The sequence below is a fragment of the Tarenaya hassleriana genome, unplaced genomic scaffold (assembly GCF_000463585.1).
Source record: "Tarenaya hassleriana unplaced genomic scaffold, ASM46358v1 Cleome8, whole genome shotgun sequence".
In the NCBI taxonomy this organism is placed as follows: Eukaryota; Viridiplantae; Streptophyta; class Magnoliopsida; order Brassicales; family Cleomaceae; genus Tarenaya; species Tarenaya hassleriana.
The window spans coordinates 1875619-1899143 of record NW_010970490.1 but is presented as its reverse complement, the minus strand read 5'-3'; the positions used below and the strand labels follow the sequence as shown (position 1 = coordinate 1899143).

At 40.2% G+C, this 23525-nt stretch overlaps 7 protein-coding genes and 1 long non-coding RNA gene across 14 annotated transcripts in view; 4 read left to right on the top strand and 4 right to left on the bottom strand.

The window, feature by feature from the left end:
- Positions 1-465: 465 nt before the first annotated feature.
- On the top strand, positions 466-3635 carry LOC104802440 (caffeoylshikimate esterase-like). 2 transcript variants are annotated; one of them, XM_010526053.2, is made up of 8 exons: positions 466-1582; positions 1817-1846; positions 1928-2054; positions 2147-2293; positions 2434-2564; positions 2638-2775; positions 2859-2957; positions 3263-3635. In XM_010526053.2, the coding sequence occupies exons 1-8, from the start codon at positions 1427-1429 to the stop codon at positions 3491-3493; spliced, it is 1059 nt and encodes a 352-aa protein (XP_010524355.1). In that variant the 5' UTR covers positions 466-1426; the 3' UTR covers positions 3494-3635. The 2 variants fall into 2 exon arrangements, with proteins under 2 accessions (XP_010524355.1, XP_010524356.1); XM_010526054.1 differs by having other exon boundaries at positions 1937-2054; positions 3263-3588.
- A 97-nt stretch (positions 3636-3732) lies between these two features.
- Positions 3733-5670, top strand: LOC104802438 (40S ribosomal protein S7-2-like). 2 transcript variants are annotated; one of them, XM_010526049.2, is made up of 6 exons: positions 3733-3831; positions 4291-4375; positions 4469-4542; positions 4638-4761; positions 4949-5131; positions 5371-5670. In XM_010526049.2, exons 2-6 carry the CDS (start codon positions 4301-4303, stop codon positions 5488-5490), a joined length of 576 nt encoding a protein of 191 aa, XP_010524351.1. In that variant the 5' UTR covers positions 3733-3831; positions 4291-4300; the 3' UTR covers positions 5491-5670. The 2 variants fall into 2 exon arrangements, with proteins under 2 accessions (XP_010524351.1, XP_010524352.1); XM_010526050.2 differs by lacking the exon at positions 3733-3831 and adding an exon at positions 3865-4180.
- Positions 5671-5820: 150 nt separating this feature from the next.
- On the bottom strand, positions 5821-8006 carry LOC104802439 (chloroplastic group IIB intron splicing facilitator CRS2-B, chloroplastic). The gene is made up of 9 exons (XM_010526052.1): positions 7935-8006; positions 7240-7447; positions 7060-7144; positions 6896-6963; positions 6756-6806; positions 6579-6652; positions 6325-6383; positions 6131-6207; positions 5821-6043 (listed from the first exon to the last, which is right to left on the bottom strand). The coding sequence occupies exons 2-9, from the start codon at positions 7441-7443 to the stop codon at positions 5927-5929; spliced, it is 735 nt and encodes a 244-aa protein (XP_010524354.1). The 5' UTR covers positions 7444-7447; positions 7935-8006; the 3' UTR covers positions 5821-5926.
- A 1024-nt stretch (positions 8007-9030) lies between these two features.
- Positions 9031-10365, top strand: LOC104802437. The gene is made up of 2 exons (XM_010526048.1): positions 9031-9560; positions 9652-10365. Exons 1-2 carry the CDS (start codon positions 9060-9062, stop codon positions 10312-10314), a joined length of 1164 nt encoding a protein of 387 aa, XP_010524350.1. The 5' UTR covers positions 9031-9059; the 3' UTR covers positions 10315-10365.
- A 702-nt stretch (positions 10366-11067) lies between these two features.
- Positions 11068-13486, bottom strand: LOC104802436 (L-Ala-D/L-amino acid epimerase-like). The gene is made up of 7 exons (XM_010526047.1): positions 12972-13486; positions 12617-12727; positions 12271-12487; positions 11722-12061; positions 11478-11539; positions 11271-11349; positions 11068-11163 (listed from the first exon to the last, which is right to left on the bottom strand). Coding segments are annotated over exons 1-7 (1305 nt in total). The 5' UTR covers positions 13467-13486; the 3' UTR covers positions 11068-11162.
- A 617-nt stretch (positions 13487-14103) lies between these two features.
- Positions 14104-16395, bottom strand: LOC104802435. 4 transcript variants are annotated; one of them, XR_002023714.1, is made up of 6 exons: positions 16127-16395; positions 15939-16026; positions 15445-15712; positions 15191-15300; positions 14958-15073; positions 14104-14851 (listed from the first exon to the last, which is right to left on the bottom strand). It is a non-coding gene; the product is annotated as an uncharacterized LOC104802435 (long non-coding RNA). The 4 variants fall into 4 exon arrangements; XR_002023716.1 differs by lacking the exon at positions 15939-16026 and having other exon boundaries at positions 14105-14851; positions 15523-15712; XR_002023713.1 differs by lacking the exon at positions 15939-16026 and having other exon boundaries at positions 14106-14851.
- A 314-nt stretch (positions 16396-16709) lies between these two features.
- Positions 16710-19579, bottom strand: LOC104802434 (protein DETOXIFICATION 8-like). The gene is made up of 7 exons (XM_010526046.1): positions 19213-19579; positions 18190-18734; positions 17987-18073; positions 17831-17887; positions 17432-17670; positions 17067-17272; positions 16710-16956 (listed from the first exon to the last, which is right to left on the bottom strand). Exons 1-7 carry the CDS (start codon positions 19519-19521, stop codon positions 16897-16899), a joined length of 1503 nt encoding a protein of 500 aa, XP_010524348.1. The 5' UTR covers positions 19522-19579; the 3' UTR covers positions 16710-16896.
- A 3632-nt stretch (positions 19580-23211) lies between these two features.
- LOC104802432 (stearoyl-[acyl-carrier-protein] 9-desaturase 2, chloroplastic) overlaps positions 23212-23525 on the top strand; it is a 3202-nt gene continuing 2888 nt past the window's right edge. Inside the window, exon 1 of one of the 2 annotated variants that reach the window (XM_010526042.2) lies at positions 23212-23406. In XM_010526042.2, coding sequence (XP_010524344.1) covers positions 23276-23406 — 131 coding nt within the window. In that variant the 5' untranslated portion in view covers positions 23212-23275. The remainder of the gene's footprint in view (positions 23407-23525) is intronic. The other variant, XM_010526043.2, reaches the window with a different exon arrangement.

Genomic DNA, 23525 nt, shown 5'->3' with positions numbered 1-23525 from the left:
CAATTTAGGTCCGGTTCGGGATAACCCAGACCGGTTTAGGTCAATCTAGGACCGGTTTAGGACAATAGAGTCCGGTTTAGGTCAATTTAGATCGGGATTGGGCCGGTTTTAGGTCTGATTAGGTCTGATTTGTCTGATTAGGGCTGGGTTTGTCTGGTTTAGGGTCTGTATCGAAAACCGGTGAAAACCGGTGGTTCCCGGTGAGTCTTGGCCGTGACTCGTTCGAGTCGCGACTGAGTCGTCTTCGGGGTTGAGTCAACGTCCGAGTTGGCTCGGGTTAACTCGGCGGCTTCCGCGTTCCGAAAATTAGGGTTTCTGGTTTAATCCGGTTTAGCCGGTTAAATCGGAATTGTCTAATTGGACCGGGCTCGATTCAAAATCGAACCGGTTTAGTCGGGTTAGGTCAAACGTTGACCAATTTCTGGTCAACAGTTGACCGGGTTAGGAAAACCGGATCGGAATTTCGGTTGAACCGGCTAAACCGGATCAGATCCGAAAACCCTAATTCGGAACGCGGAAGCCGCCGAGTTAACCCGAGTCAACACGGTAGTTGACTCAACCCCGAAGACAACTCAGTCGTGACTCGAACGAGTCACGGCCAAGACTCTCCGGAAACCACCGGTTTTCACCGGTTTCTCCCCCCCAGAACCCTAGATCTAACCAAATTGAGCGAACTCACCTCCTTGGACTCTGTACTCGACTGAGTAACTCAGTCCGAGACAGATCCGGAAAACCTACCTTTCTTCGCCGCCGATCTGAGCTTCTCCCACCGGTGCAGACCGCCGATCTCACACGGGATGGTTCTTTCGACTTAGTTTCAGACGCCTGAAACACCTCGCACACCGATCAGAAAGTTCAGATCCAGAAAAAAAAACGTAGCAGATCTTACCTCGGCTTCGAATCGCCGATGAAACCACCAGAACTCGCCTCAACCAGGCTCTTGATACCACTTGTAGAGTATTTGCCCGACGAACACCTCACCGTAACCACTCCGACGCTCAAGAACGAGAGAGAACGACACAGCGGAATAACGAGTTCAGCACCGAGAGAACTCGGTGCCTACGTCTCGGGAAGAGGATCAGCAGTCTACTAGGGTTACAAACGGAGAGAGACCACCGGATACCGACCACCGGCACCGGAGAACACGAATCGCAGATTCGTCGAGAGAGAGAGAGAAGAGAAAGTTCCAGAAAACGAAAAACACCGTCTGAGCCAAAAAACACAAACCCTAGGGCACATTAATCCGCCCTTACACAAAGACCGAAATACCCTCCGTAAGCCTCTGAGAGAATCCGAGGCTTTCAAACCCTCCGCTTCGTCTGGAGGCTTTTGCTGAAGACAAGCTCCAACAGGTTGATTCGTCTTCACGAAGGGTATTTCAGGGTCTCTGGATAGAGAGAGATCTGTGCTGCTGCGGCGGAGAGCGATGGCGCCGGCGGTGAAGCTTCCCGGCGCTGGCGGCGCAGACAACGACGAACTCCGGCGGCTTCTGGAGGCCGACATGGATGACGCGGCGGCGCGGCGGCTCGCACGCGAGGCCATGAAGGATACCCAGCTAAGCCTGGACCACATCCTCTTCAAGGTACTTCCGATCACGGGACCAAATCCATCGATTTCGGCGGTCGTAGTGGATAAGACAGATTCATCTTTCGGTTGATGTCATGATTTCAAATGGGTTCGTTTAAGCGAAGAACGAATTAGGCAAATAGAAAAGTGAAACGATTTAGCTATTGCTGATGCGTATATATCTGTGTATGTATATGTCTGGATGGATTGTGTATGGTCGTTTGATAAGCTTTTGGCTCTGATGCTGCAGGCATCTGCAGATGGAATTAAGACAAAGGAGGTAACAGAGAGATCATGCTGTAAGTTCCAAGAGTTTTGGAAGAATCGGCTCTTAAGGGTTTTGTGGTGTATACTGTAATAGTCTTTTCAGGTGAATTCCCGAGGAGTCGAAATCTTCTCCAAGAGCTGGATTCCAGAATCTTCTCCTCTGAGGGCACTCGTCTGTTTCTGCCATGGCTATGGAGACACCTGCACCTTTTTCTTCGAAGGCATGTAACTGTTCATCCTTTTTTTACTTGAGGTTTTTGACATGGTTTATGAAGATTCATTGCTTGTTTTCGTGTCGGAAACTTCTCTGCAGGGATTGCAAGGAAATTGGCTTTGTCGGGATATGCAGTTTTCGCAATGGATTACCCGGGATTTGGCCTTTCAGAAGGTTTGCACGGATATATCCCGAGCTTTGATGTCCTCGTCGAAGATGTCACCGAGCATTACTCCATTGTAAAAGGTGATTCGAAGTTCTAGCTCTTGCCCTTGTATTGGATTGAATTGCTGAATTGTTTCTGTAACGTCCATCCCTACGGTTCTGATATATTAAAGCTTTAAACCTTGGTATTGGATTTGTGTGTTTTTTTTTTTCGCTGTTAGGGGAACCCGAGTTCAGTTCTCTTCCGAGCTTTCTCTTCGGACAGTCGATGGGTGGAGCCGTCGCTCTGAAAATACATTTCAAACAACCAAACTCGTGGAGTGGTGCCGTTTTAGTGGCTCCTATGTGCAAAGTATAGTCCTCCTTTCCATTGTGACAACCTCGGAGCTTTTCTGTTGCTATCGTAACAGGAAATAGACATTCAGATTGCAGATGACATGGTTCCACCCCGGCTGTTAAAGCAGATCTTGATCGGTCTGGCCAATGTTTTACCCAAACAGAAGTTGGTTCCGCAAAAAGACTTAGCAGAAGCTGCCTTCCGGGACACAAGAAAGAGGAGGCTGGTAAATCCCGTGGACCATTTTTTGTTTTTGAGAAATGCATACATTTGCCTCTCGTGCTCAGTTCTAACGCCGTTTGCTTGCAGACGCCGTACAATGTCATCTGTTACAAGGATAAGCCGCGGCTTAGGACAGCATTGGAGTTGCTCCATACCACTCAAGAGATTGAACAAGATTTGGAAAAGGTAAAAAACTTTTCTTACATGATAAGGCTAAGTTCCAGATTTCATAACACCCAGGAACTAGAACTGAAACCTAAGACAAAGCTCCTCCTGAACTGCAACCGAGCCAAACCCATTAGGCTTTTACAATCCTGTTCTTGGTTTCCCTCTCGAAATTCCGGGTATGAAGGGTAGATAGATTCCAGATCCTGAAGCCTAACCTGAATGAAAATACTGGATTTTCTTCTGGCGATTGTTCTTGAAGAGGTTTCATGGTTGAACTCTGTGAGAAGGAGAAAGCATAAGAGAGTTTGCTTGTGTTCAAACAGGTGTCTCTGCCGATTTTGGTTCTACATGGAGAGGCAGATACGGTGACAGACCCATCAGTGAGCAGAGCACTGTACGAGAAAGCGAGCAGTCGGGACAAAAGGATCATTCTGTACAAGGATGCTTTCCATTCTCTCCTCGAAGGCGAGCCTGACGACATGATCCTCCGTGTCCTGTCCGACATTCTCGCTTGGCTCCATCATCGTTCCTCCACCCATCTGAGAAATCCATAGACTTCTTCCATTGTTACATTTTTTTTTCATTCTTCTTTGTTTTCTTACTCGTCCATAACTAAGAATGTGGGGATCCACTGATCCATTTCAACTCTGTTTCTCAATTCTACAGAAAGCTTACGCTGCCGGTTTCTTTCTAATAGTTATTGGGCTTTAATGGGCCTGGAATAGATATTTATGGGCCCATTATAAGGCCCAGTTTGGTATTACCAGCAGCAGAATGGCAAACCCTATATGTAAAACTTGTGCTTGTGCATCCTCTTTAAACCCCGAGCAGTTTCCCCGTGTAGGGTTCTTCGTTGTCTGCGCGGATTTCGCCCCTGGTTTTTCTCTGTTCGGTACGCTTCTAAGAGCTTGATTCTGTTTTACCCATGTTTTGTGTTCCGCTTTAGATTTCGGTGAAGGCTTTGTTCCATTCGTTTGGGGACAATGATGATTTTTCTTTATCTATGAGAATTTGGAGGAAAGATTGAGGGAAAAATCAGCTTTTGTGCTTGATCTTATTCAGCGATTTAGGGTTAGGACAGTGTGCTTGGTTAAGGTCCTTCTCACCATCAAAAAAATGGTGGCTTTCTCGGGAAAATGTCTTGGAACTTTTTTCGGAACGATAAGCACGTTATGTTTCCGCGTTATACTTGCATGTATGAAAGAATGTGGTGCAAAAGTCAGAAATTTTTTATTATTATGGTAAGAACAATATCTGCTTCTAGTTTGCGTTCTTTATCCATTGAAGCTTGTCACTTTCATGAAAATGGTTGTTGGTTACTTATCCTTGTTTTAATCTTTTTTGCTTGTAGATCTGCAAATATGTTTTCTGCACAGAACAAGATCCGCAAGGACAAGGATGTGGAAGCTACTGAGTTCGAGGAGCAAGTTGCTCAGGTATTCAGTTATGTTTTCTGTCTTCTTATCCTCCCAACTGTGTAAATTTAAGAATTATGGCTACTGATTGATGCCTGCTAATGTCTTTCTCAGGCTCTGTTTGATGTGGAGAATACAAACCAGGAATTGAAAAGTGACTTGAAAGATCTGTACATTAACCAAGCAGTGTATGCAGTACAGATTGGTTCTCGTGGGCATAATTGGTTCTCTGGTTTTGTCCTTGTTTACTCATCATGAGAAATGTAATTTCTTTTCTATGCAGTCAAATGGATATCTCAGGAAACCGCAAGGCTGTTGTGATTTACGTTCCGTACAGATTGAGGAAGGCTTTCCGTAAGATTCATCTCCGCCTTGTTAGGGAGCTGGAGAAGAAGTTCAGTGGCAAGGTAATTTAATTTTCTTCTTCTGGCTTTGCTTCGACATATTGCCATTCCAGCTGCTAGACATGAACCTTGTTAGAAGATGGTTTTATATGTTGACATGTATCATAGTCTGCATTGGTCTTTATGTTTGTCTTATGTTTTGAATTCGGTAGTTAAAAAGTTTTGAAATTAACATATGAAAGTCACACAGGATGTTATAGTGGTTGCCACCAGAAGGATCTTGAGACCTCCGAAGAAGGGATCTGCTGTTCAAAGGCCACGCACCAGAACTCTGACCGCTGTCCATGAAGCCACGCTCGAGGATGTTGTGTTTCCTGCCGAGATTGTCGGGAAGCGCATCAGATTCCGTCTCGATGGCTCCAAGATTCAGAAGGTATAGTGGTCTTGTTTGCTCGTTTCTTGACCTCTTTTTAACCCTCTTACATGTTGCACTCAACATCATTAGAATTCATTGCATGTAAGATATGGCATTGGTTTTAGTTTTGTTGGTTGCCAACCTACCACAAAACCTCCTCTTTTATCTGGGCTTGGGACCGGCTAGACAAGAATGTCGTAATCAACAATTAACTGCTGACATCGTCTCTTACATTTACACTGCTAAAAAAACATCAGGTCTTTTTGGACACGAAAGAGAGGAACAACACCGAGTACAAGCTCGAGACAATGATGGGCGTCTACCGGAAACTTACAGGGAAGGATGTCGTGTTCGAATACCCAGTTGTTGAAGCCTGAGGAGATGAATTTTGTTTTGTTCTTTTTTTGTGGGATAGGTAGCTTCTGATTTCTGGTTTGGTGGCTTTAGGCAGGGTGGAGGGAATTTTCTTGAACTAGTCCTTGTTTCAGTGCTTCAGATTTCGCAGTTCTAAGTATTCGTATCAACACGAGTTAGGCTTCTTTGTGTCTTCTCCTTTAGATTGGTGTCAAACTTGTATGCCCTAATCGACAATTAACTACTGACATTGATGAAATGTTCATTTGAAAAATGGAGCAACTTCTGTGGTTTTGCCTGATGACTTTGTCGGCCATCTTTGGGTATCCTCCTTTCTGACACTGAAGCAGATGAGTTACAAAAATGAAAAGGAAGCTTCTTGGGTTCTGTTCCGTACTCTTTCAATACAGAAATCCCCAACCAAATCTCAAACAATCTTTGTACAACGTAGCTATCATCTCATACTCTGTGGAATTTGTACTTCTGCACCAAATTAAATCTCGAGATGCCTTCATTGAATCCGTTGAGCACAAGGGTCTTCACAGCCTCGGCTCCTTGTTCGAGCCCTTCATCCATCTGTTGAGAAATTCAAAGAAATTCTGTTCGGAACAGCAGAAATTCCTTTCAAGTCTGGAACCAATCAATCCAAAAGCATGCTCTCACCTGTTTCCGTTCGACCGGGCTGAACTTCTGAAGAAGAAACGCCTTCAAATCCATCATTCCAGGCGGTTTCCCGATGCCTGGGAAATGACAAAAAATCTTGAGACTTTTCAGCTCCATGCATCACATATGAAGACCCAAAAAAGAGAGAAGAAAGATAAATCTAAAGCAGAGTGGATGGTTTGAACCAACGGCACCTATGCACAGTCGAGGAAAATGTCTCCGACCATTCAAATTCCCGATTACACTCTTCAGTCTGCAACACCAAGGGATGATACCATTAAATTTTTCAAAATTTACAACTTTAGGTGTGCAAAGACATGGCTGTAGGTTGAACTTGAAAAAGCCACAAGCTTTCCAACAAATTAGGTAGTTACTTCTCTTTTCCGCAGATTCAAGGCATCAACATTCATTGATCTTTTTTCCTGATCTTTGTCCAAATCATACATACCCGTTATGATGGCCGTAACCTCCTTTTGGTATGAGTTTCAGAACTCCATTGGGCAAACTCATCTCGTCATAAATCTAGATAGCAGAATTGCACAAAAATCAATGTCAATATTCACCAAGGTTCGTCAAAACAAGTTTGGTCTTACAAGGCTGCAGTGAGGCACAAGGTGTGGTTTACCAGCAAAATGTGTCTCAAAGGCACTTGATAGTGTGCAGCGAGAGATCCAACCTTGGGATATCAAGCAAGGGGAAAAGGGTCAGGAACGACTGTGTAGCTGATGCCATTAAGCTACAGAAAATGAAGATCAGAAAACCAACCGATTCACCGCTGAAGTTCATATAAGTTTGGGGTTTAGCCAACAAGACCGGTACCTCTTCAATAGCACCTGTACTGATCACACAGAGAATAAGAACAACTCATCAGCCATACCACAAAGGAGAGAGAAACAAAATAGAAACAAGCAAAGCAAGGTGACTAAAACCTATTCCGATCAATGCTTTTGATTGTATTGTGTTCATCAAAATGCCTTCTCTTCGGGCCAACTGATCAATCATCTCGAAACCAACCTGAAAGCAGCAAACTTCAAGCATTGCTGATATAAAACCCAACATGTTGAACTAGCAAAACCTGAATTTAGTAATAAAGGGCGATTGTTTCGTACATTGTGCCTTGTCCCGTGAAACTTGTTTCCCGGGTTTCCCAGCCCGACAATAAGCCAAGGTGTGTACTCAACTTTGAATCTGTCTTCATTACCAGGCAGGGAAGAGCAGACACGAAACCTCGTCGGGGCAAGGTTTGATCTTTGAGAAGCTCGTCTTTTCGGGTACAGAAGGCAAGCGCTTGGAGCATACGTTAAGCAGAACATCGAACTGTGTTACCACAACAAGAATCAATCAATGATCATCCACCGCACTTTTACGCAATCAAATCACCAAGCACCCAAAGTGAAAATCTTTTTGTGAACGCTGTTTGCTGGGGACAGCAAAAAGAACCATTAAGCCGAAGCTTTAGTGGTTAAGCAAAACGAGCAAGACCCATTAAGCGACAGAGAAAATCTTGTATGTTGACACAACGAAAACATTCTCACAATTAGAGTAACCTATCAATGTCATAAGAATTTAAGTATCAAATGTCGCGTAAACTATGGATATTCAGGAACCCAATAAACGGAAAGTAAAGAAGAGTGGAGACCTAACTAGAATCGAAGAAATTCTTGAAAACCCAGCAAAGGAAACGGAAGAGATACAGCGAGATATTGGTATAACTATAAAAAGGAAAGGAGAGTACAGAATTAACATTGTTATCTCTTATAAACGTTTGATCATCTTAGAAGAAAACAGAAGACAGATGAACGACCTTTTGAGGAGGGTTTCGAAGCTTGAGGATGACCAAACCTCTGGAGGTTTTGAGATAGAGCGATGAACTGAATTGTGTTGCAGAGCCGAATGGGAGAGAGAGAGAGAGAGGGAATAAATGGGCTTTGGTGGGCTCATGGAGCATGGGCCAGTCAGCATTAGCCCACATAAGCTTTTATTATGTTATAACTTGCAATTCATTCTACAATTAAGTTCATTTTATTAATTTTTGGAAAATTTCTTTAAATTTAATAAAATAGTGGTGACTAAATAAGTTTTGTGAATAATCTATTTAAAAAAAGTCTCGCGTGTCTATTATAGTTTAGTAGCGGCTAAGCAAAGTAATTACGCGTTTAGAAGTTCTTAATCCATCCACTTGGATACGCTAATTAAAAAAGACGTCGAGTTTAAGCAATCGTAATTCCCATAATAAATCCCGTAAGAATAGTCTTCGGACCAAAATAAATAATATTGGACCAACAAAGGAAAAAAAAAAAAAGAGACCAACCTTCTGCAGCAGCCACATTAAATGAACCCTAAAATTAGGCACGAAATGTTGTGTTCTTTGGTCCGCACCCAACATTTGACGTACACTTTATTTTTATTTTTTTTATATATGTATTTCTGAGTTCCATTTGACTTGTGAAAAAACCGTTGATTATTTCACCACTCCATTTATATTTTGAAAAAAAAATAAAAAAAATAAGTTGACGTGAATAAATGGCAAACTTTTGTACTCGGATTTAACATCGGTTAATGAGAATTACAAATTATTTAAAATCATAATGATTTGAATGTAATTCTAATAGTTTTTTTTTTTATAATAATCTGGTAAATTTTCCATCCAACTACATATTTCACAATACTGAAAAATTTCATATAAATATATGATATTCGAATTTGAATTGACAATGACTTTTTGGTCCAACCTTACCAAGTCTTTAAATATAAAGTCAACTCGTCCATCACGTGCAACCTAGGAAAGCTACCAATGGGTTTCGCTTGCAATATCTGCTTTGACTTCCCCTTAGTCGTAACTTAATAAACAAAACGCCTTCTAATAACTGTACATAACATTAATATTGTGGTTCCAAAGCTTTACTCTCTCTCTCTCTCTCTCCCCCCAATGGGGAAGAACAAAGAACAAGAACTCGAGGCTGTACCAATGCAGAAGCCCCTGATGCCGCGAAAGAGCAGTTATGTGTTAAACGCACTTTTCTTTGTGATTGGTTTCTCAGTTGGTCTCATTCTCTGTCTGCAGCTAAAAGCCTTCCATCCATCACAACCCTTACCGCCATCGTCGTTTCCGCCCGACAACGACGAGACAAAAGCGATATCGTCAGAGGATGAAGAGTTCAGTCACTTGACCGTTATTCACAACATGACTGATCAAGAACTGTCCAAGAAGGCCTCGTCGCTACTGCCCGAACCCGTCACGGTGATGATGAAGAGGCCGAAGGTGGCGTTCATGTTCCTGACAGGTGGCGGCCTCCCATTGGCTCCCTTGTGGGAGAAGTTCTTGCAAGGTCACCAAGGGTTTTACTCCATATATGTTCATTCCCATCCTTCCTTCAATGACTCTTACCCTCCAACTTCTGTCTTCTATGGAAGAAGAATCCCAAGCCAGGTACCTATATAATATATGGAACAATAATTAATCTTAAAAAAATATGTCATCTTCTCGATGTTATTTGTTAATATTATTTGTTTTGCTGCAGCCAGTGTATTGGGGAACTTCATCAATGGTGGATGCCGAGAGAAGACTCCTTGCTAATGCTCTTCTAGACAAAACGAACCAAAGATTCGTTCTCCTGTCCGATTCCTGCATCCCACTCTTCAACTTCACCACAGTCTACAACTACCTCATGGACACTGACCTTAGCTTCATCGGCTCCTTCGACGATCCACGAAAATCGGGTCGAGGTCGATATAACCACCAAATGTCCCCGCAGATTAACATTTCCGACTGGCGAAAAGGGTCTCAATGGTTCGAGACGACACGCGAACTCGCCCTCCATATCATCACGGACACGACCTATTACCCCATCTTTGCGAACCACTGCCATCCGCCGTGTTATATGGACGAGCATTATATCCCGACATTGGTTCACATGTTGTATGGGGAGATGAGCTCCAACCGGACCGTGACATGGGTCGATTGGTCAAGAACCGGTCCACATCCGGGCCGGTTCACGTGGGGCGATGTGACTGACGAGTTCCTTAACCGGATCCGTTTCGGTGAAGAATGTGTCTATCATCATCGTCGAGATGGTGAGAAGATAACAACTTCTAACTGTTTTATGTTTGCAAGGAAATTCACGCCTCAGGCATTAGAGCCTTTGCTTAGAGTTGGGCCTGTGGTTCTTGGCTTTGATCCTTAATATCCCCATTTTTTATAATAATAATAAAAAAAATCTTGGTATATTAATATATATGAGTTTCTCTTGCTAACAAATGATTTTAATATTATTTATTAGTTTCGAGCAACTTTTTTTAAAATATATATATACACACACACACACTGAATAATTAACCCTAAATTGTTAGTTTCGTTTCATGTAACAGTCTTGTTTTTATTCGAGTTGTGATTTTGTTTTCTAATAAAATTAAATTCAACGAGTTACAGCTCCAAAACCCAATTTAATGTCCCATAAATGGCCCAATTTAGGCCCATTATCAATATCACATAAATAAATATAATACTGATATCACCACGCGCACATACGGCGCGTGAAGGTCACGGTTCCAAAACCCCAGATTCCGCTCGATCTTGGGTTGGGAGATCTATATTCCGGACAAGGCAGCTTTTTATTTTCCACAACACCAGCGTAATAGTTATTTTAAGCAACAGAAGATTATTAAATAAATTAGTTACGAGACTCAGATAAGATACAATAATAAATCTATTTTTAACCATTATATAATCGAATTTCAATTTATATAAATTCGACATTTATTTTCTTTTTCAAATTTCGTCAGTTGTTTGTCGGTAGAAAAAGGAAAAAAAAAATCAGATTGGAAAGTAGCGAACTTTGGATTCTGGAATAATAACTCTTGGCATTTCCAGGTGGATGATCACTGTATTGGGCCGACTGATGACACTATCATATATATAATATTTACATACATGCAAGAATACGGAAAATAAATTATTGTTGTTATTATTACTATTCCGCAATAATCGTTAAGTTACAACATGTGAACCTGCCTTGGATCCGTAAACTAGGAATCTGTCAAATTAAACAAAAGTATATTATTAAAAAATTACGGTTCGTAAGCTTTTGATTTGAGGAAAATAATAATAAATAATAATAATTGCAATGTTATAATTTTGTACCAAGGGGAAACATCGACATGCCATTTGAGGAAACCGCCTTGGCCTCTGCTGTTTGTGAACTTGTAGACAGAACCTCCGACTTCAAAAATTTAAATAAAAAAAAATACAAAACATTTTACCATTAATTAATGTAAGAAAACTTCCAATTTCAGCTTTGGAATTTTTGTGTGTGTGTGTATATATATATATATATATGTATGTATGTACCTTCGTATCCTCCGATTATGGGATCTTCCAATTGCATGAATGGACCGTCCAAAGCTACGTACCTGTACATAATGCATATTAATATATGTATTTTTATGTACAATGATGCCATTGTAGCTAAAAAATATAATTAATGTATTTTAACTCAGGATTTTACGTAGAGAAAAGATTTTTAAGCATATTATAAGAATGATATATACAATATATTATATAGATGAGAGAGAGAGAGAGAGAGAGGGGTCACTTGAAGCAGCCGAGACCAGCAGCAAGATGACCGGCAAAGCCGGTGGCCAGTCTGGTTTCGAGGGAACCCTCGATCATAAGTTCAAATCCGGCAATCTTGGCGGCTTCGATGAGTTCCAATGAACCGATAACGCCGAATTTGGAGAGCTTAAGGTTGATAACATCGGCCACTCTTTCCCTTATAATCCTATGAGCTTCTGTTATGTTCTTACAGCCCTCGTCAACCCCTATCACTACTGCTCCCTTCATCTCCCTTGCCCTTTCGTGTACTTGTCTCAGCCCTTCCATGTCTTTCCCTTTCACTGGCTGCTCCAACACCACTGGAGGATCACCCCCTTTTCCTGATTTTATAACATTCACTATTTCAAGATTTTGGTTCGGGGGAGAAACAATAGGTTTCTTGGGCTCTAAGTTACAGGTCCAGTGTTTTCTACAGTGGATCGAATCCCATGGTATCACGTTTACTATGATGTAATAAACTTGTTTAGCATGATTGATACCTATATTTATGGATAAAAGGGAGGGTATAACAAAACGTAGGGAGTGAAACCTTGCAGTCTGTCGAGAAGTTGCAGAGCTTGTGGCGGAGAATAGGCTTCGTTGGCATCCAGGATGACCGTACATTTGCGATTGGCCGATCTCACAGCTCGGAACGCTTCCATCTCCGAATCCAAATCCTTTCCGATGTTCAGTCTGAAAGCCTTGAACCCTTTCGAAGAGTACTTGGACACCACCCGGAATGTTTCTTCCGGAGAACGGATTGGGATCTGGTCGGAGATACATATATATACATATATATGTATATATAGGAGATCATTCAAAGGAATAGTATAGGCATATATATATATATATGGATAATAATGATTACAATACAAAAGAGGGATAGGGAAGGTAACCGTGATGGAGGTGGAGAGGGAATTAGAACATCCGCCAAAGAGTCTCCAGAGAGGGACGTTGATGCTGTTTGCCGCCGCGTCTATCAAAGCCATTTCTACTCCACTCCTCACCTTTTTCCATCACATCACACACACATTATTGTATGTATGTATGTAGAGGTTTGTTTAATGGTCTAAAAAACAGTATAAAATGAAATGAATAATTATTAAATAAAACTCATTTTCACCCTTAATGTTAGCCGCATCTTATAAAGAAAAATCCAATCAATAATGATTCCAAATTAAGTTGTAAACAATGTTATGTAAAAAAATTAAGTCAGAAATTATTACTAGTCTTATTGTACTAATTACTCACAGAAGAAAACTCGTGTCCAGGAAGAAGATTCTCGATCTCATCAAGAACAGAGTCGAGAGTCATCGCCGGACACCGCCGGAGAAACTCGCAAGCCGCCGTCACTTTCTCCACCGCCGCCGCTCGACCCACCGTCGGAACCACCAGCGCTTCACCCCATCCGACGAACCCATTTCTCAGCTCCACCCTTATGGCCACGTTCTCGATCTGGTCCACTTCAGTGCCCCCGGTTATGGCCGGTACGCGGAGATTAACGGTTTCCATTAACCGGCCCTCTGCTCGCTTGACGTTCATGAAGAAAGTTCCGGTGAAGTTCTTGAAACCGAATCCGGTTTTCTTCTCGGTTGGTTCCGCGACAAAGCTCGTGGGTTTGGCGATTGCAGAATCGGTGAGGGACATGAGAATCTTTGGGTTGAGGTGGAAGGTTCTTGAAGTTTTGTTGGGCATTTCTTGAAGAGAGGAGAAGCTTTTTGACAAAGATGGAGTGAGCAGAGCCATGTTTGCTTTTTTTTGGGGGGGGGGGGGTATGGTTCTTCTTGGAGTAAAATGAAATGATGCTGTTTTCGTGGTTGGTGATGTTATATTTATATTACAAAGTCTTTGTATAAGGGTCATATAGTGCAATGCAATCATTAAACATTTATTTGATTTAATATGTGGAGAGTGAGAGGAAGAGGATATTTGGGTCGCTTTGATACCAACTTGCAAACCCATACACTAATTGATATGATTGTGGTTCCAAAAATATTCTTATTGTGGATCTTAAAGGATAGTAGAGTTTTAAGTTAGGTTTTATATATAATTGGTAGAATGACTAAACATAATTCATCATCCTCTCTTGAAGGTCTACTTATATCCGTGAATTTTGTTTCTCTTCCAATCAAATTATGATACAGTTTAATTGAATTGGGTTTTGTTACAATAATTCAGTTTGGTCATAATAGATTTTATCAGTTCCAACACCAAAAGTTCGATATCAAATGGAGCGTTAGAAAGAATTTAGAAATTTCCTGCTCTGGATAGAACGTGCCAAGTAAACTATTCCCCCACCTTTTTCATTGATTTTGATTATTATTATTATTATAACTACTATTACTATTAGAATATGGACAACGATGTCCGAGTGTCCTTTGGGGACAACAAAGAGGCCAAAGCAACGTTGGGAGTGTTAACCCTTGTCCAGACCCAAAGGGTTTAGTTTTGGAATGAATAACATGGTCGGGCATTTTAATTTTACATATTTACTTTAATAGACAATAAAACTCCAATAATTTTTTTTTTCAAAACAAAAGGCTCCAACTATAAACCCAATTTGGGGAAGTAAAACACACCCTTTGTGAAGTATCCCCAGAAACTCATTTGGAAAGAAGAAACGAATCATTAATTTTGGAGCATAAAAAGAAACAGCAGATGGGTAATTTTGGTATATCACCTGATCATCAGGGGTTATTTGACTCTGGCACGGAGAATCTCAGACAACTAACCCCTCATGAATACGCGCCTGAACCTGCGCCTGAGGCCCATGGTGGTCACTGCTTCGGCCGTATCTTTGTCTTTCTTGGCCAACAAGGCACCTCCTCCCAGGAAACTCTGGAAGGCAATCCATCACCACTCTGCTTACTGACATCTCCAAAGAGATGGGGGGCTGGACGAAAGATGTGTCACAACAAAGTTAAAGGAAGAGATTCGAATATGATGTGAATGATTTCGTAAATGACTTAGAAAAGAAATTATAGAAGACGGGGTTTCAGGATATAATCTCTAAGCTGTTCAGTTGTACGCCGAATAGCAACCAATAGTGAACGAACCACAGCGATAGTCTGCTTCAAGAGAACCCATCTTCGAGAAAAGCATCCATCCGGACCCTTGTTTTATCAACTAATCTGCATCAACCATCAGAATGATCGATCAGCTTTAAAAAGGGATCCATATAAATCCACCACGAACTCCGGATAAGATTCGGGCAGAGGAAAATAAAAAGGTAATAACCATGATGTGATGAGCAACGACTCCAAATGCATCGATGCTTGCATACTTCACATTCAGGTTCTGGTCCGAGCCAAGAGTGTCGTAGCAACTTTCTAGTCGATACATGGCGCCTTATTCTGAACAAAATTACTCAGAGCATGCACAAGAAAGCTACTGGAACGAGTCTAGTTAAACTACCACAGGCAAGCAGAGATTAAAAAAAAAATGAAAAAGCGTGTCATCGTGAAGCTTACAATAGTCTTCAACAACTTTGCCGCATTGATTTTGGATTCTGCATCAGGGCTAACCACCATTTCCTTCCAACAAAATGTTGAATTTCATGCCATGTTGTTCTTCGAATGCACTGCAAAATCAATAGTTCACCGATGAAAAGAACAAGCTCTATGAAACATGCTGTAAAAAAGGATTTATAGGGTCCTGGACCAAAGGTAAACTACTTCATTTATTTTGCTTTCAACTAATAGCCGTCATAAGAAATTTGCTACACCTTCTTGCTTGCTTGGGGAACCACCAAACCACGCATGCTCTTGGTCCTAACCCAACAAATGTTTTATATCAAAAGTACCGTTCTTGATGGAATCTATCAATGCATCCCCATGAACTGTCCTTATTTTGAGTCATAGACCGATATTCTCGAGCATTCTGAGTTGAAGAACCAAAACTTTCCGGTGTCGTGCTAGTATGAATATGCATTCCCACAGGAGCAGAAGTATTTTCCGGTCAGTTTGTTTTCAAGATTAGGCAATAAAGAAAACCTACAAAAGCCATGCAGAAAAACAAGATTCTCCACCATAAGTTTCAGAAATGCTAAAATTTCTCCAACTTAGATCTGCACAATTAAGCAAAACACAGCACTTTTTCACTATCAAAAACAAAAAAAAAGGGGCTTACACCTGCAGATTACACATCACATCACCCTTCACCAATCCAAGATCATAGTCAAACTTTGATTACAATAAAAATCCGTCGCCTCGACTTAACTAAGCAATGTTCAAATTCACGAATTCACCGACGAGAATGATTCCGACAAAGCCAGAAGCAGAGCGGACATATGTAAATGTAAGCAGCCCTGAAAGAGAATAACAACGCCATGCCATATACACTAAGACGCAATCATCCACCGATACATACAATTCGACAAACACAATGAAGGCGAAGAAGTAGCGAACCTCGAAATGAATTATACCGAGATATCTGATCGGGAGGGGATCGGAGAAGAACTCTTTAAGGCGAATGGCCTGAGCGCCGCGGCCATCATCTAGGAGCTCAAACGCCGTCAAGAGGTAGTTCTCTTCCAAGAGGAAGTTGAAAACAAAGTTGCACAACGAAGATCTCTCCGCCTTCATTGTTATTCTTTTCAACGAACCCCACTCGCCGGAGAGGTTTAGGGTTTTGGAGTGAAGGTGGTGGAGATTCAGTGCAACACCGCGACGGCAGATAGAGCGGACCTCATTAATCACGGGTTTTTATTTTAATGGGCATAATAATATCGGGATTCGGAACACGTGTACGGCTCAGATTACAAAATCTCATATTACGTGTACCGTCCAGGTGCGTCGCGTCTAGGAGTGAGAAAAGTCAACGGAAACAACGACACGTAACAATTTAAAAAAAAAACGTTATGGTAATTTGGTTTAGAGATAATTATTTATGGGCCCTTTTATCGTGAAAGAAATTTAATTTTTCTTTTAAATGTGAGATATTGGATACAACAAAAATCCGTAAGACAACCAAAAAGAAACACGAGATATAAATACGAAATGGTCGAGAGAGGTTTTATTCATATGGGCGTAAATCCAAGTATTTACTTATTTGGCTCCTGCTTTGCCGGTTCACTTTCCCTTTTAATAACCACCATGCTTAAGCTCCTCTAATGGACAGTCAAGATACTGTCTTGTTTCCAAAATCGGTATTACTGAATCTCCTCGCCTAGTTTTACTCAAGCGAGCAATCCATGGCCGTCTCTGCTGTCCAGCAACCTCTCTCTCGCCTTCATCGCCTGCATTAAAAAAAAAGGATCAAATGTTAATCAATTTCATCACAAGAAACATGCATGTATACACAAATGAAGCCGACAAGACAGAAGTCTGTGTGTGTATTGCAATCTACCTGTTTGTGCCAATTGGTGAGAGATGTGATGAGACCAAGAAGAAAGGCTTGGAGAGCAGAGCCTGATAATACTCCGACCCACAATCCTCTTCCTTCCCATTCCATCACGAAACACAGGACGGCTCCTATAGGGATCCCTACAAGGTAATACGCTCCTATGTTCACCACCGCTCCTAGATGCTGCCATCCCGTCCCTCGAGCCACCCCTAATACACCCGAACATGCCAAGGTTAAAACAAAAAGGTTCGATCTTTTTTTGTTTCCATGGCTCAAAGTTTGGATCTTTTCGTTTTTGTGTAAGTCTAGGTTCTTCTTGTTTAGTTCGTTCCAAGCGAAAACAGAGGATGAGTGATGAAGAAACTGACCGGAGAAGATGGCGACCATGCTGTCGAATATGACAGAAAGGCACAACAATGGAGTCATCCATGTGCAGAGCTCTACAACTTCCTTTTCATTGCTGTAAACGTATCCCCAGATCCTACGGAAACATATGAGAGTGATGCCGATCAAAATGGCCTCTGCTCCCGCAACTGCAACAGCTGCGGTCACCGCCACTCTGGCGTCCCGTGGATTCCCTGCCCCCAATTCGTTTGAAACCCGGACACTGCAAATTTCACATAGTTATGTTTCAACCTTCTTTTTCTCCTTTTTTTTTTACCTTCTTTGGTTTGTGGCAAGAGAAAAAGATCGCGAGTAGTTCAAACTCGAGATGAAAAGGGACTTTGAAAGTATCGAACTTTGAGGGCCAAAACAAGTTGGATTACCTTGCGGCTGCACCAACACCGTAGATGAAGTAGTAATGAAGCGTAGTTGTCGTGAGGCTGTGCAGGAGAACATGTTACATGTAATAGAAACTCATTATTTCAAGATCCGAAGAAGAATCCACGTGCATTGGTTTGGGAAAAGAGCAGAGCAATTACCAGATGGAGAGAACCGAAGTCTCGAGTTGAGAGTTGGGAAGAAGTCCAGAAAGCAAAATCATGAACTCGAATGACCACAGTTCCAAGCTGTTTCATCGTCAAAATGAAAAATCTAGGATAAGATTTACATAGCATATATTATAATTACATGATTATTAATTCATAAAAAGCAAAGAGATGAGGAGGGTGGAAAAGGGTTTTACCACATCATCATTGCGGAAGGAAGAGCGAAGCAGAAGAACTCCTTGATCTTGGACAAAACATCCGACAAGTCAAAAGCCCTCGACTTCTCACAAGTGGAAGACCAGTCCTTGTAGATCCAGAGCAAGATCGCGTTAACCCAGTAAGCAACTCCCAGAGAAACAGCAGCTCCCACAACTCCAGCTCCGAGCTTATGAACCAAGACCCAACAGAGACAAACGTGGAGAAAGAGAGCTGACAAAGTTGCCCACAACATGGGAGAGATCAGGCTCTGAGACTGGAAATATCGAATGAGAGATTCAAGAATCCCGAAACCGAAGAGAGCTGGGATTAGATAGATTATGTACTGGTAAGCAACGGCTGAGATTCCAGGGTCTTGTCCGAATAGGATCAGAAGCTTGTCCATGAAGAGCCAAAGAATGGAGATTGGGATGCAGAGTAAAAGAAGCGTGATCACGGAGGAGTAAGTGTAGGTTCCGAGCTTCTGGTATTGCTCTGCTCCAAATGCTTGGCCGCATAAGGTTTCAAGCGCACCTGCCATCCCGAACTTCAACAACGAACAGAAACACGAAAACTCGATCCCATGAGATATAATACATAATCAAATCATCAAACATCTTCATCCCGACCAAAGTTGGAACCTTTTTCATTGTCTTATTTGCATAATCTTCTATGAAAGTTACCAAAGTTGAGATCTTTGTAATTCTAAAACCCATACCAGATAAGGAAAAAGATGAGTGTAACATAACAAAACAAAAGGAGATTTAATCAGTGGAAGGATAGCCATTTCTGTTCGTATACGCAAAACCGAAACCGAATAGCATATCACCTGAAATTTGATATATTAATCAAACACCAAATGTTTCAAAAACCAGAAAACCGGAATCAAATCCGAATCAAAACCGGAAATATGCACGGCATATGACGAGTCCAACTAACTCAAGCAACGCTTCCTACTGGATTTAGGTTTTTTAATGTAAAAATTCAGACCCTAAACGAACAAAATAGAGAGAGATTCGATTTACCAAGACACTGAAGCCAGTGACGCTGGCCAAAGAAGTGGCGACAGAGACTCCAGAGAGGGCGAGCTCGCCGAGATGACCGACCATTGACATGGAAACGACCTGCATCAGGTACTGTGACACCGTCACCGCCACCATAGGGGCCGCGATCTCCATCATCTTCTTCATCTCCGCCGTGAACTCCCTCCGGCTCAACACGCACCTCCTCCATCCGTCTCCGCCTACATCTTCGGAAGCTCCGGCGACGGAAACAGCGACGGAGACGGTGGATGATTTATCCGGCGAGGTCTTCTGCAGAAGCGCGTCCTCCATTTCCGATCTGGACTCTTCTTCCTTTTCGCGTTTTTGAAATTTTCCCACGAGAGAACCATGTATTATGTACATGTAAGATTGTTTATTTATATTAAAAAAAAATAAGTAATATGGATATGAATAAGTAAATAAAAAAAATTTAATGGCCTGCACACTTTTATGCGCACGTTCAATTATTTGTGCGGATACGAGTTTCCACGCACATTTAGGTTTTGAATAAATATATTATTTTTTAGAAACAAAAAAAAAAAAGAAATGTATATAGTTCATGACACAGCCAGATGCATTTTATATATCATTTTCGAAAGGCCCCTCCTCTTGATTGGTTAGTGTATTTGTCGCCTTGTAATAATTCGAGCTTGTGTGTTCTTGTTCGTAACAAAAATCCCATTTCTCGTCCGTCGATAATGTAATGACACATTGTTGTAACAGTCCGAAAGGGTTGTCAAATGGCATGTGAATGTGATTCGTCATTAGCATCGGTTGATTTTCTAATATTAAATAAACGTATACATACTAATTAAATAAAAAAATGAAACATATTTTATAGATATATTTATGTAAAAGAGTTTATCTACACAGCAATACTTTTATATATACATAACTTTCATATTTTCAAAGGTATATTTACTTCAATTTATATATATATATATATAAGTAAAATAACTATACATGAGATATGGTATATATGAATCCGGATTGGACCACACATGTAAATTTTTTTTCCTTACAGAGATGGATTTAATGAGATGGTGAGGGGTTGGTTAACTGTATTTACCTCTTGTCTGAATGTGTGAATTAATTGATGGGTAGAGAAATCTATGGCGAAGGATCGGCCAACGTCATCCCCTATCATTTCTTTGGTATAATTAATTAAATAATAATATATTATAATAATACACCTTGTCATTCCAACATTTTCATGTATGCAGAATAAAAGCGGAGGGGTATAAGTGGTTAATCAATAATAATGTTCTACAATATTATCATATGTAAGAATCCATAATTTTGTAGAAATATATTTTAAGGAGTAAAACTTGAAAAGAGATGTAAATTCTCCGTGATGATGGCATAATTTAGCATTCAATATAATAAAAATTTCAACATCGATATTCACTAGAGATAAGACGACATTTATTGCAATTATTCAATTCAACGTGAATCTTCATATTCAATATTTATGGTATAATATATATATGTGGCGTCGCATATACCATCCACTTGGTTTACATGTTCAATGCTCTTTATTTCCCCTCTCATATCCTTATATATATACATATATATATATATATATGGCCGTTGAAGTGACGATCAAACAATCTGTATAGTAAGCCGTTGCGGAACAATTACTTCCGTTTTGGATTTTTTTTATAATCACGAGGTTCATTAATTGGGTTTTCAATCCACTTAATCTCAGATTTTTAAAGTGATCATCGAGTATCCACTACACCACTTGACATTAGGGGTAAGCAAAAATACCCGGATTTTGAGTACCCGACCCGACTCGAAGATCGGGTACCCGAAAATTCGGGTATCCGAACGAACGAGACATGAGGTCGGGTATTGATATTAGAATACTCGAATTTTCAGGTTTGGATTCCGGTAATGATTATTATCTCACGGGTACCTTCGGGTATCCGGATAATAAAAATATATATATTTTAAATTTTAGATTTTTAATTAGATTTTGTGTTATTTTATTTAATATTAATGATTATATAGATATTATTGGGATATATTTATGATTTATTTTTCAAAAATAAATTTATTTTAGATATAAATACAATTTAAATTTATTTTGAATGATTTTGAGTATGTATATATAAATATATTTAAAAATAATAATTAAAAAAAATTATAAATATTCGAATTCGGTACTCTCGGGTACCCGAAAATTATCTCACGGTTTTTGAGTTCGGGTATCCGATTTTACAGATACGAAATCGGGTAATAAAACATGTAACCCGAGACGTTCGGGTTCGGATTCGGATACTCTCAAATTTTCGGATGCCCGATCCGTGCCCACCACTCCTGGACACGATCTAATGGGTGTTCCGTTTTGGATTTGATAATATAAAAGACTAAAAGTATTTATATATGTTGGGCCCTCTCGGCCCAGCGGCCCATTTCGCAGAGAAAAGGAAGTCAGCCCACTTGGCTGAAACGACGCGTTTCGGGATTTAGGGTCAACACCCTAATGGTCTTTCATTATTCGGAATTCGACAATATGAACGTTTTTGTGTTATCATTAAGAAAATCGGAAGTTGATGGGTATTCTTTTTGTAGAAATTTGTATATTCTTAAGGTTTTTTGTTTTTTAATTTTATATATACAATATGTGATACAAATTCGATTTGGTTCCGTGCAAGATTTTGGCTTTTAGGGCATCTGAGTCACATGGCTTCGGTGGTAGTAATATTACGCAAAACTCGCCTGGAATACCACGTGAGGAAGCACGTGATCTGCAGAGCGTTTTGTTTTATGGGATCATTATTAATTTATTATCATTTATTAATTGTCTGCTCGAATCAGGCGTTAACATTTATGGTTTTCCGAATACAATTCGAAGGGGAAAAAAAAAAGGCAAGAATGAGACATACACTGAAAATATATGAATAAAAAGAACATAATCTAAATCAATTTTAACAAAAAAAAAACATAATCTAAATGAAATATAAATGAAATTTGAAACAGAGAAATATGATAGAAAAAAGGGGTGGAAAATGAGATATTTTATTTATTTATTTTTATGTTACAAAACTATTTTTTCTTTTTCTTTAAAAAAAAAATACAAATTTACGGTTACAAAACTTTGGTTTATGACAAGTCTCATTCACGGAATTCCATACCACCAAAAAAGAAAAAGAAAAATCAACCTTGCAGAAACCGGCAGCGGCCGTCGTCGGTTACAAACTTGACAATTCTCTTCTCAGCTTGCGCAAACGCAACGCCAACTACTTCCATTATTAATTTCCCCATTTTAATTATATCTTAATGGGACCTATCTTTCTTTCTTACCAACAAAAAAAAAAAAAATTATAGTGCCTACCGGTATTATAAATTTTACTTTTTTTATTTTGACTTCAACTCATATCTTTCTCTAACTGTGATCTGTGACCAAAAATTTAATCTTGATCATTTTGACCATAACATTAAATTTATGATGACCACATTCATTATGTTTATATTTTATATATATCCCTAATCATTTAATAAAAAAAATTATAAATTTCAATGTGATCAAGATTAAATTTCTGTTCATATAGATCATATAGTCATAGTTTGAGAAAAGTATGTCTCGAAATAAAAATAGCAAAGTAAGGATATTTTTTATATAATGGCCTATATGTATATATACCGTACTTTTCCATAACACATAATATATTTAGCTGGATCTTTATATCATATTATTATTTTTGAAAATGCAAACAGAGGCTGTAAATTCGATCTAATATTCAGCATTTAGCTGGTAGAGACATTTAAAATTCATAAAATCCGAAATTTCTAGAACCAGGTAGCCAAGTTGTTTTCATTCCAATTTTATTCGAAACTAAAAAAACACTTATTTTTTAAAGAACATGGGGTTTTACAAATCAACACGCATAAAAATGTTCAAAATATAGTTGTAAATGATTATATTTCAAGAATCAAAACAGGTCTTGAGTGTATAAATATGATCACTAAGTCCAAGCCATCGATCAGGGAGAGAGAGAGAGAGAGAGAGAGAGAGAGAGAGAGAGAGAGAGAGAGAGAGATGTCGTCGGTTATGGCTTTGAACAGGCCGAGTACTGTCGTCGCGACGATGAAGCAGATGATGCCGACGTCGACCGTGACGGTGGCTTCTCATTCTCCTCTTCGAGTTTCATGCGCCGCCTTCAAGTCCGGGTAAATTCCTTCGTACTCTATACGCGTACATACGTGATTATTTAGATTTCTTACAAGGATATATTCAATTTCTCCGGTTCAATGAAGCTTGTAATCTGAAGAGAATCTCATCTTCCGAT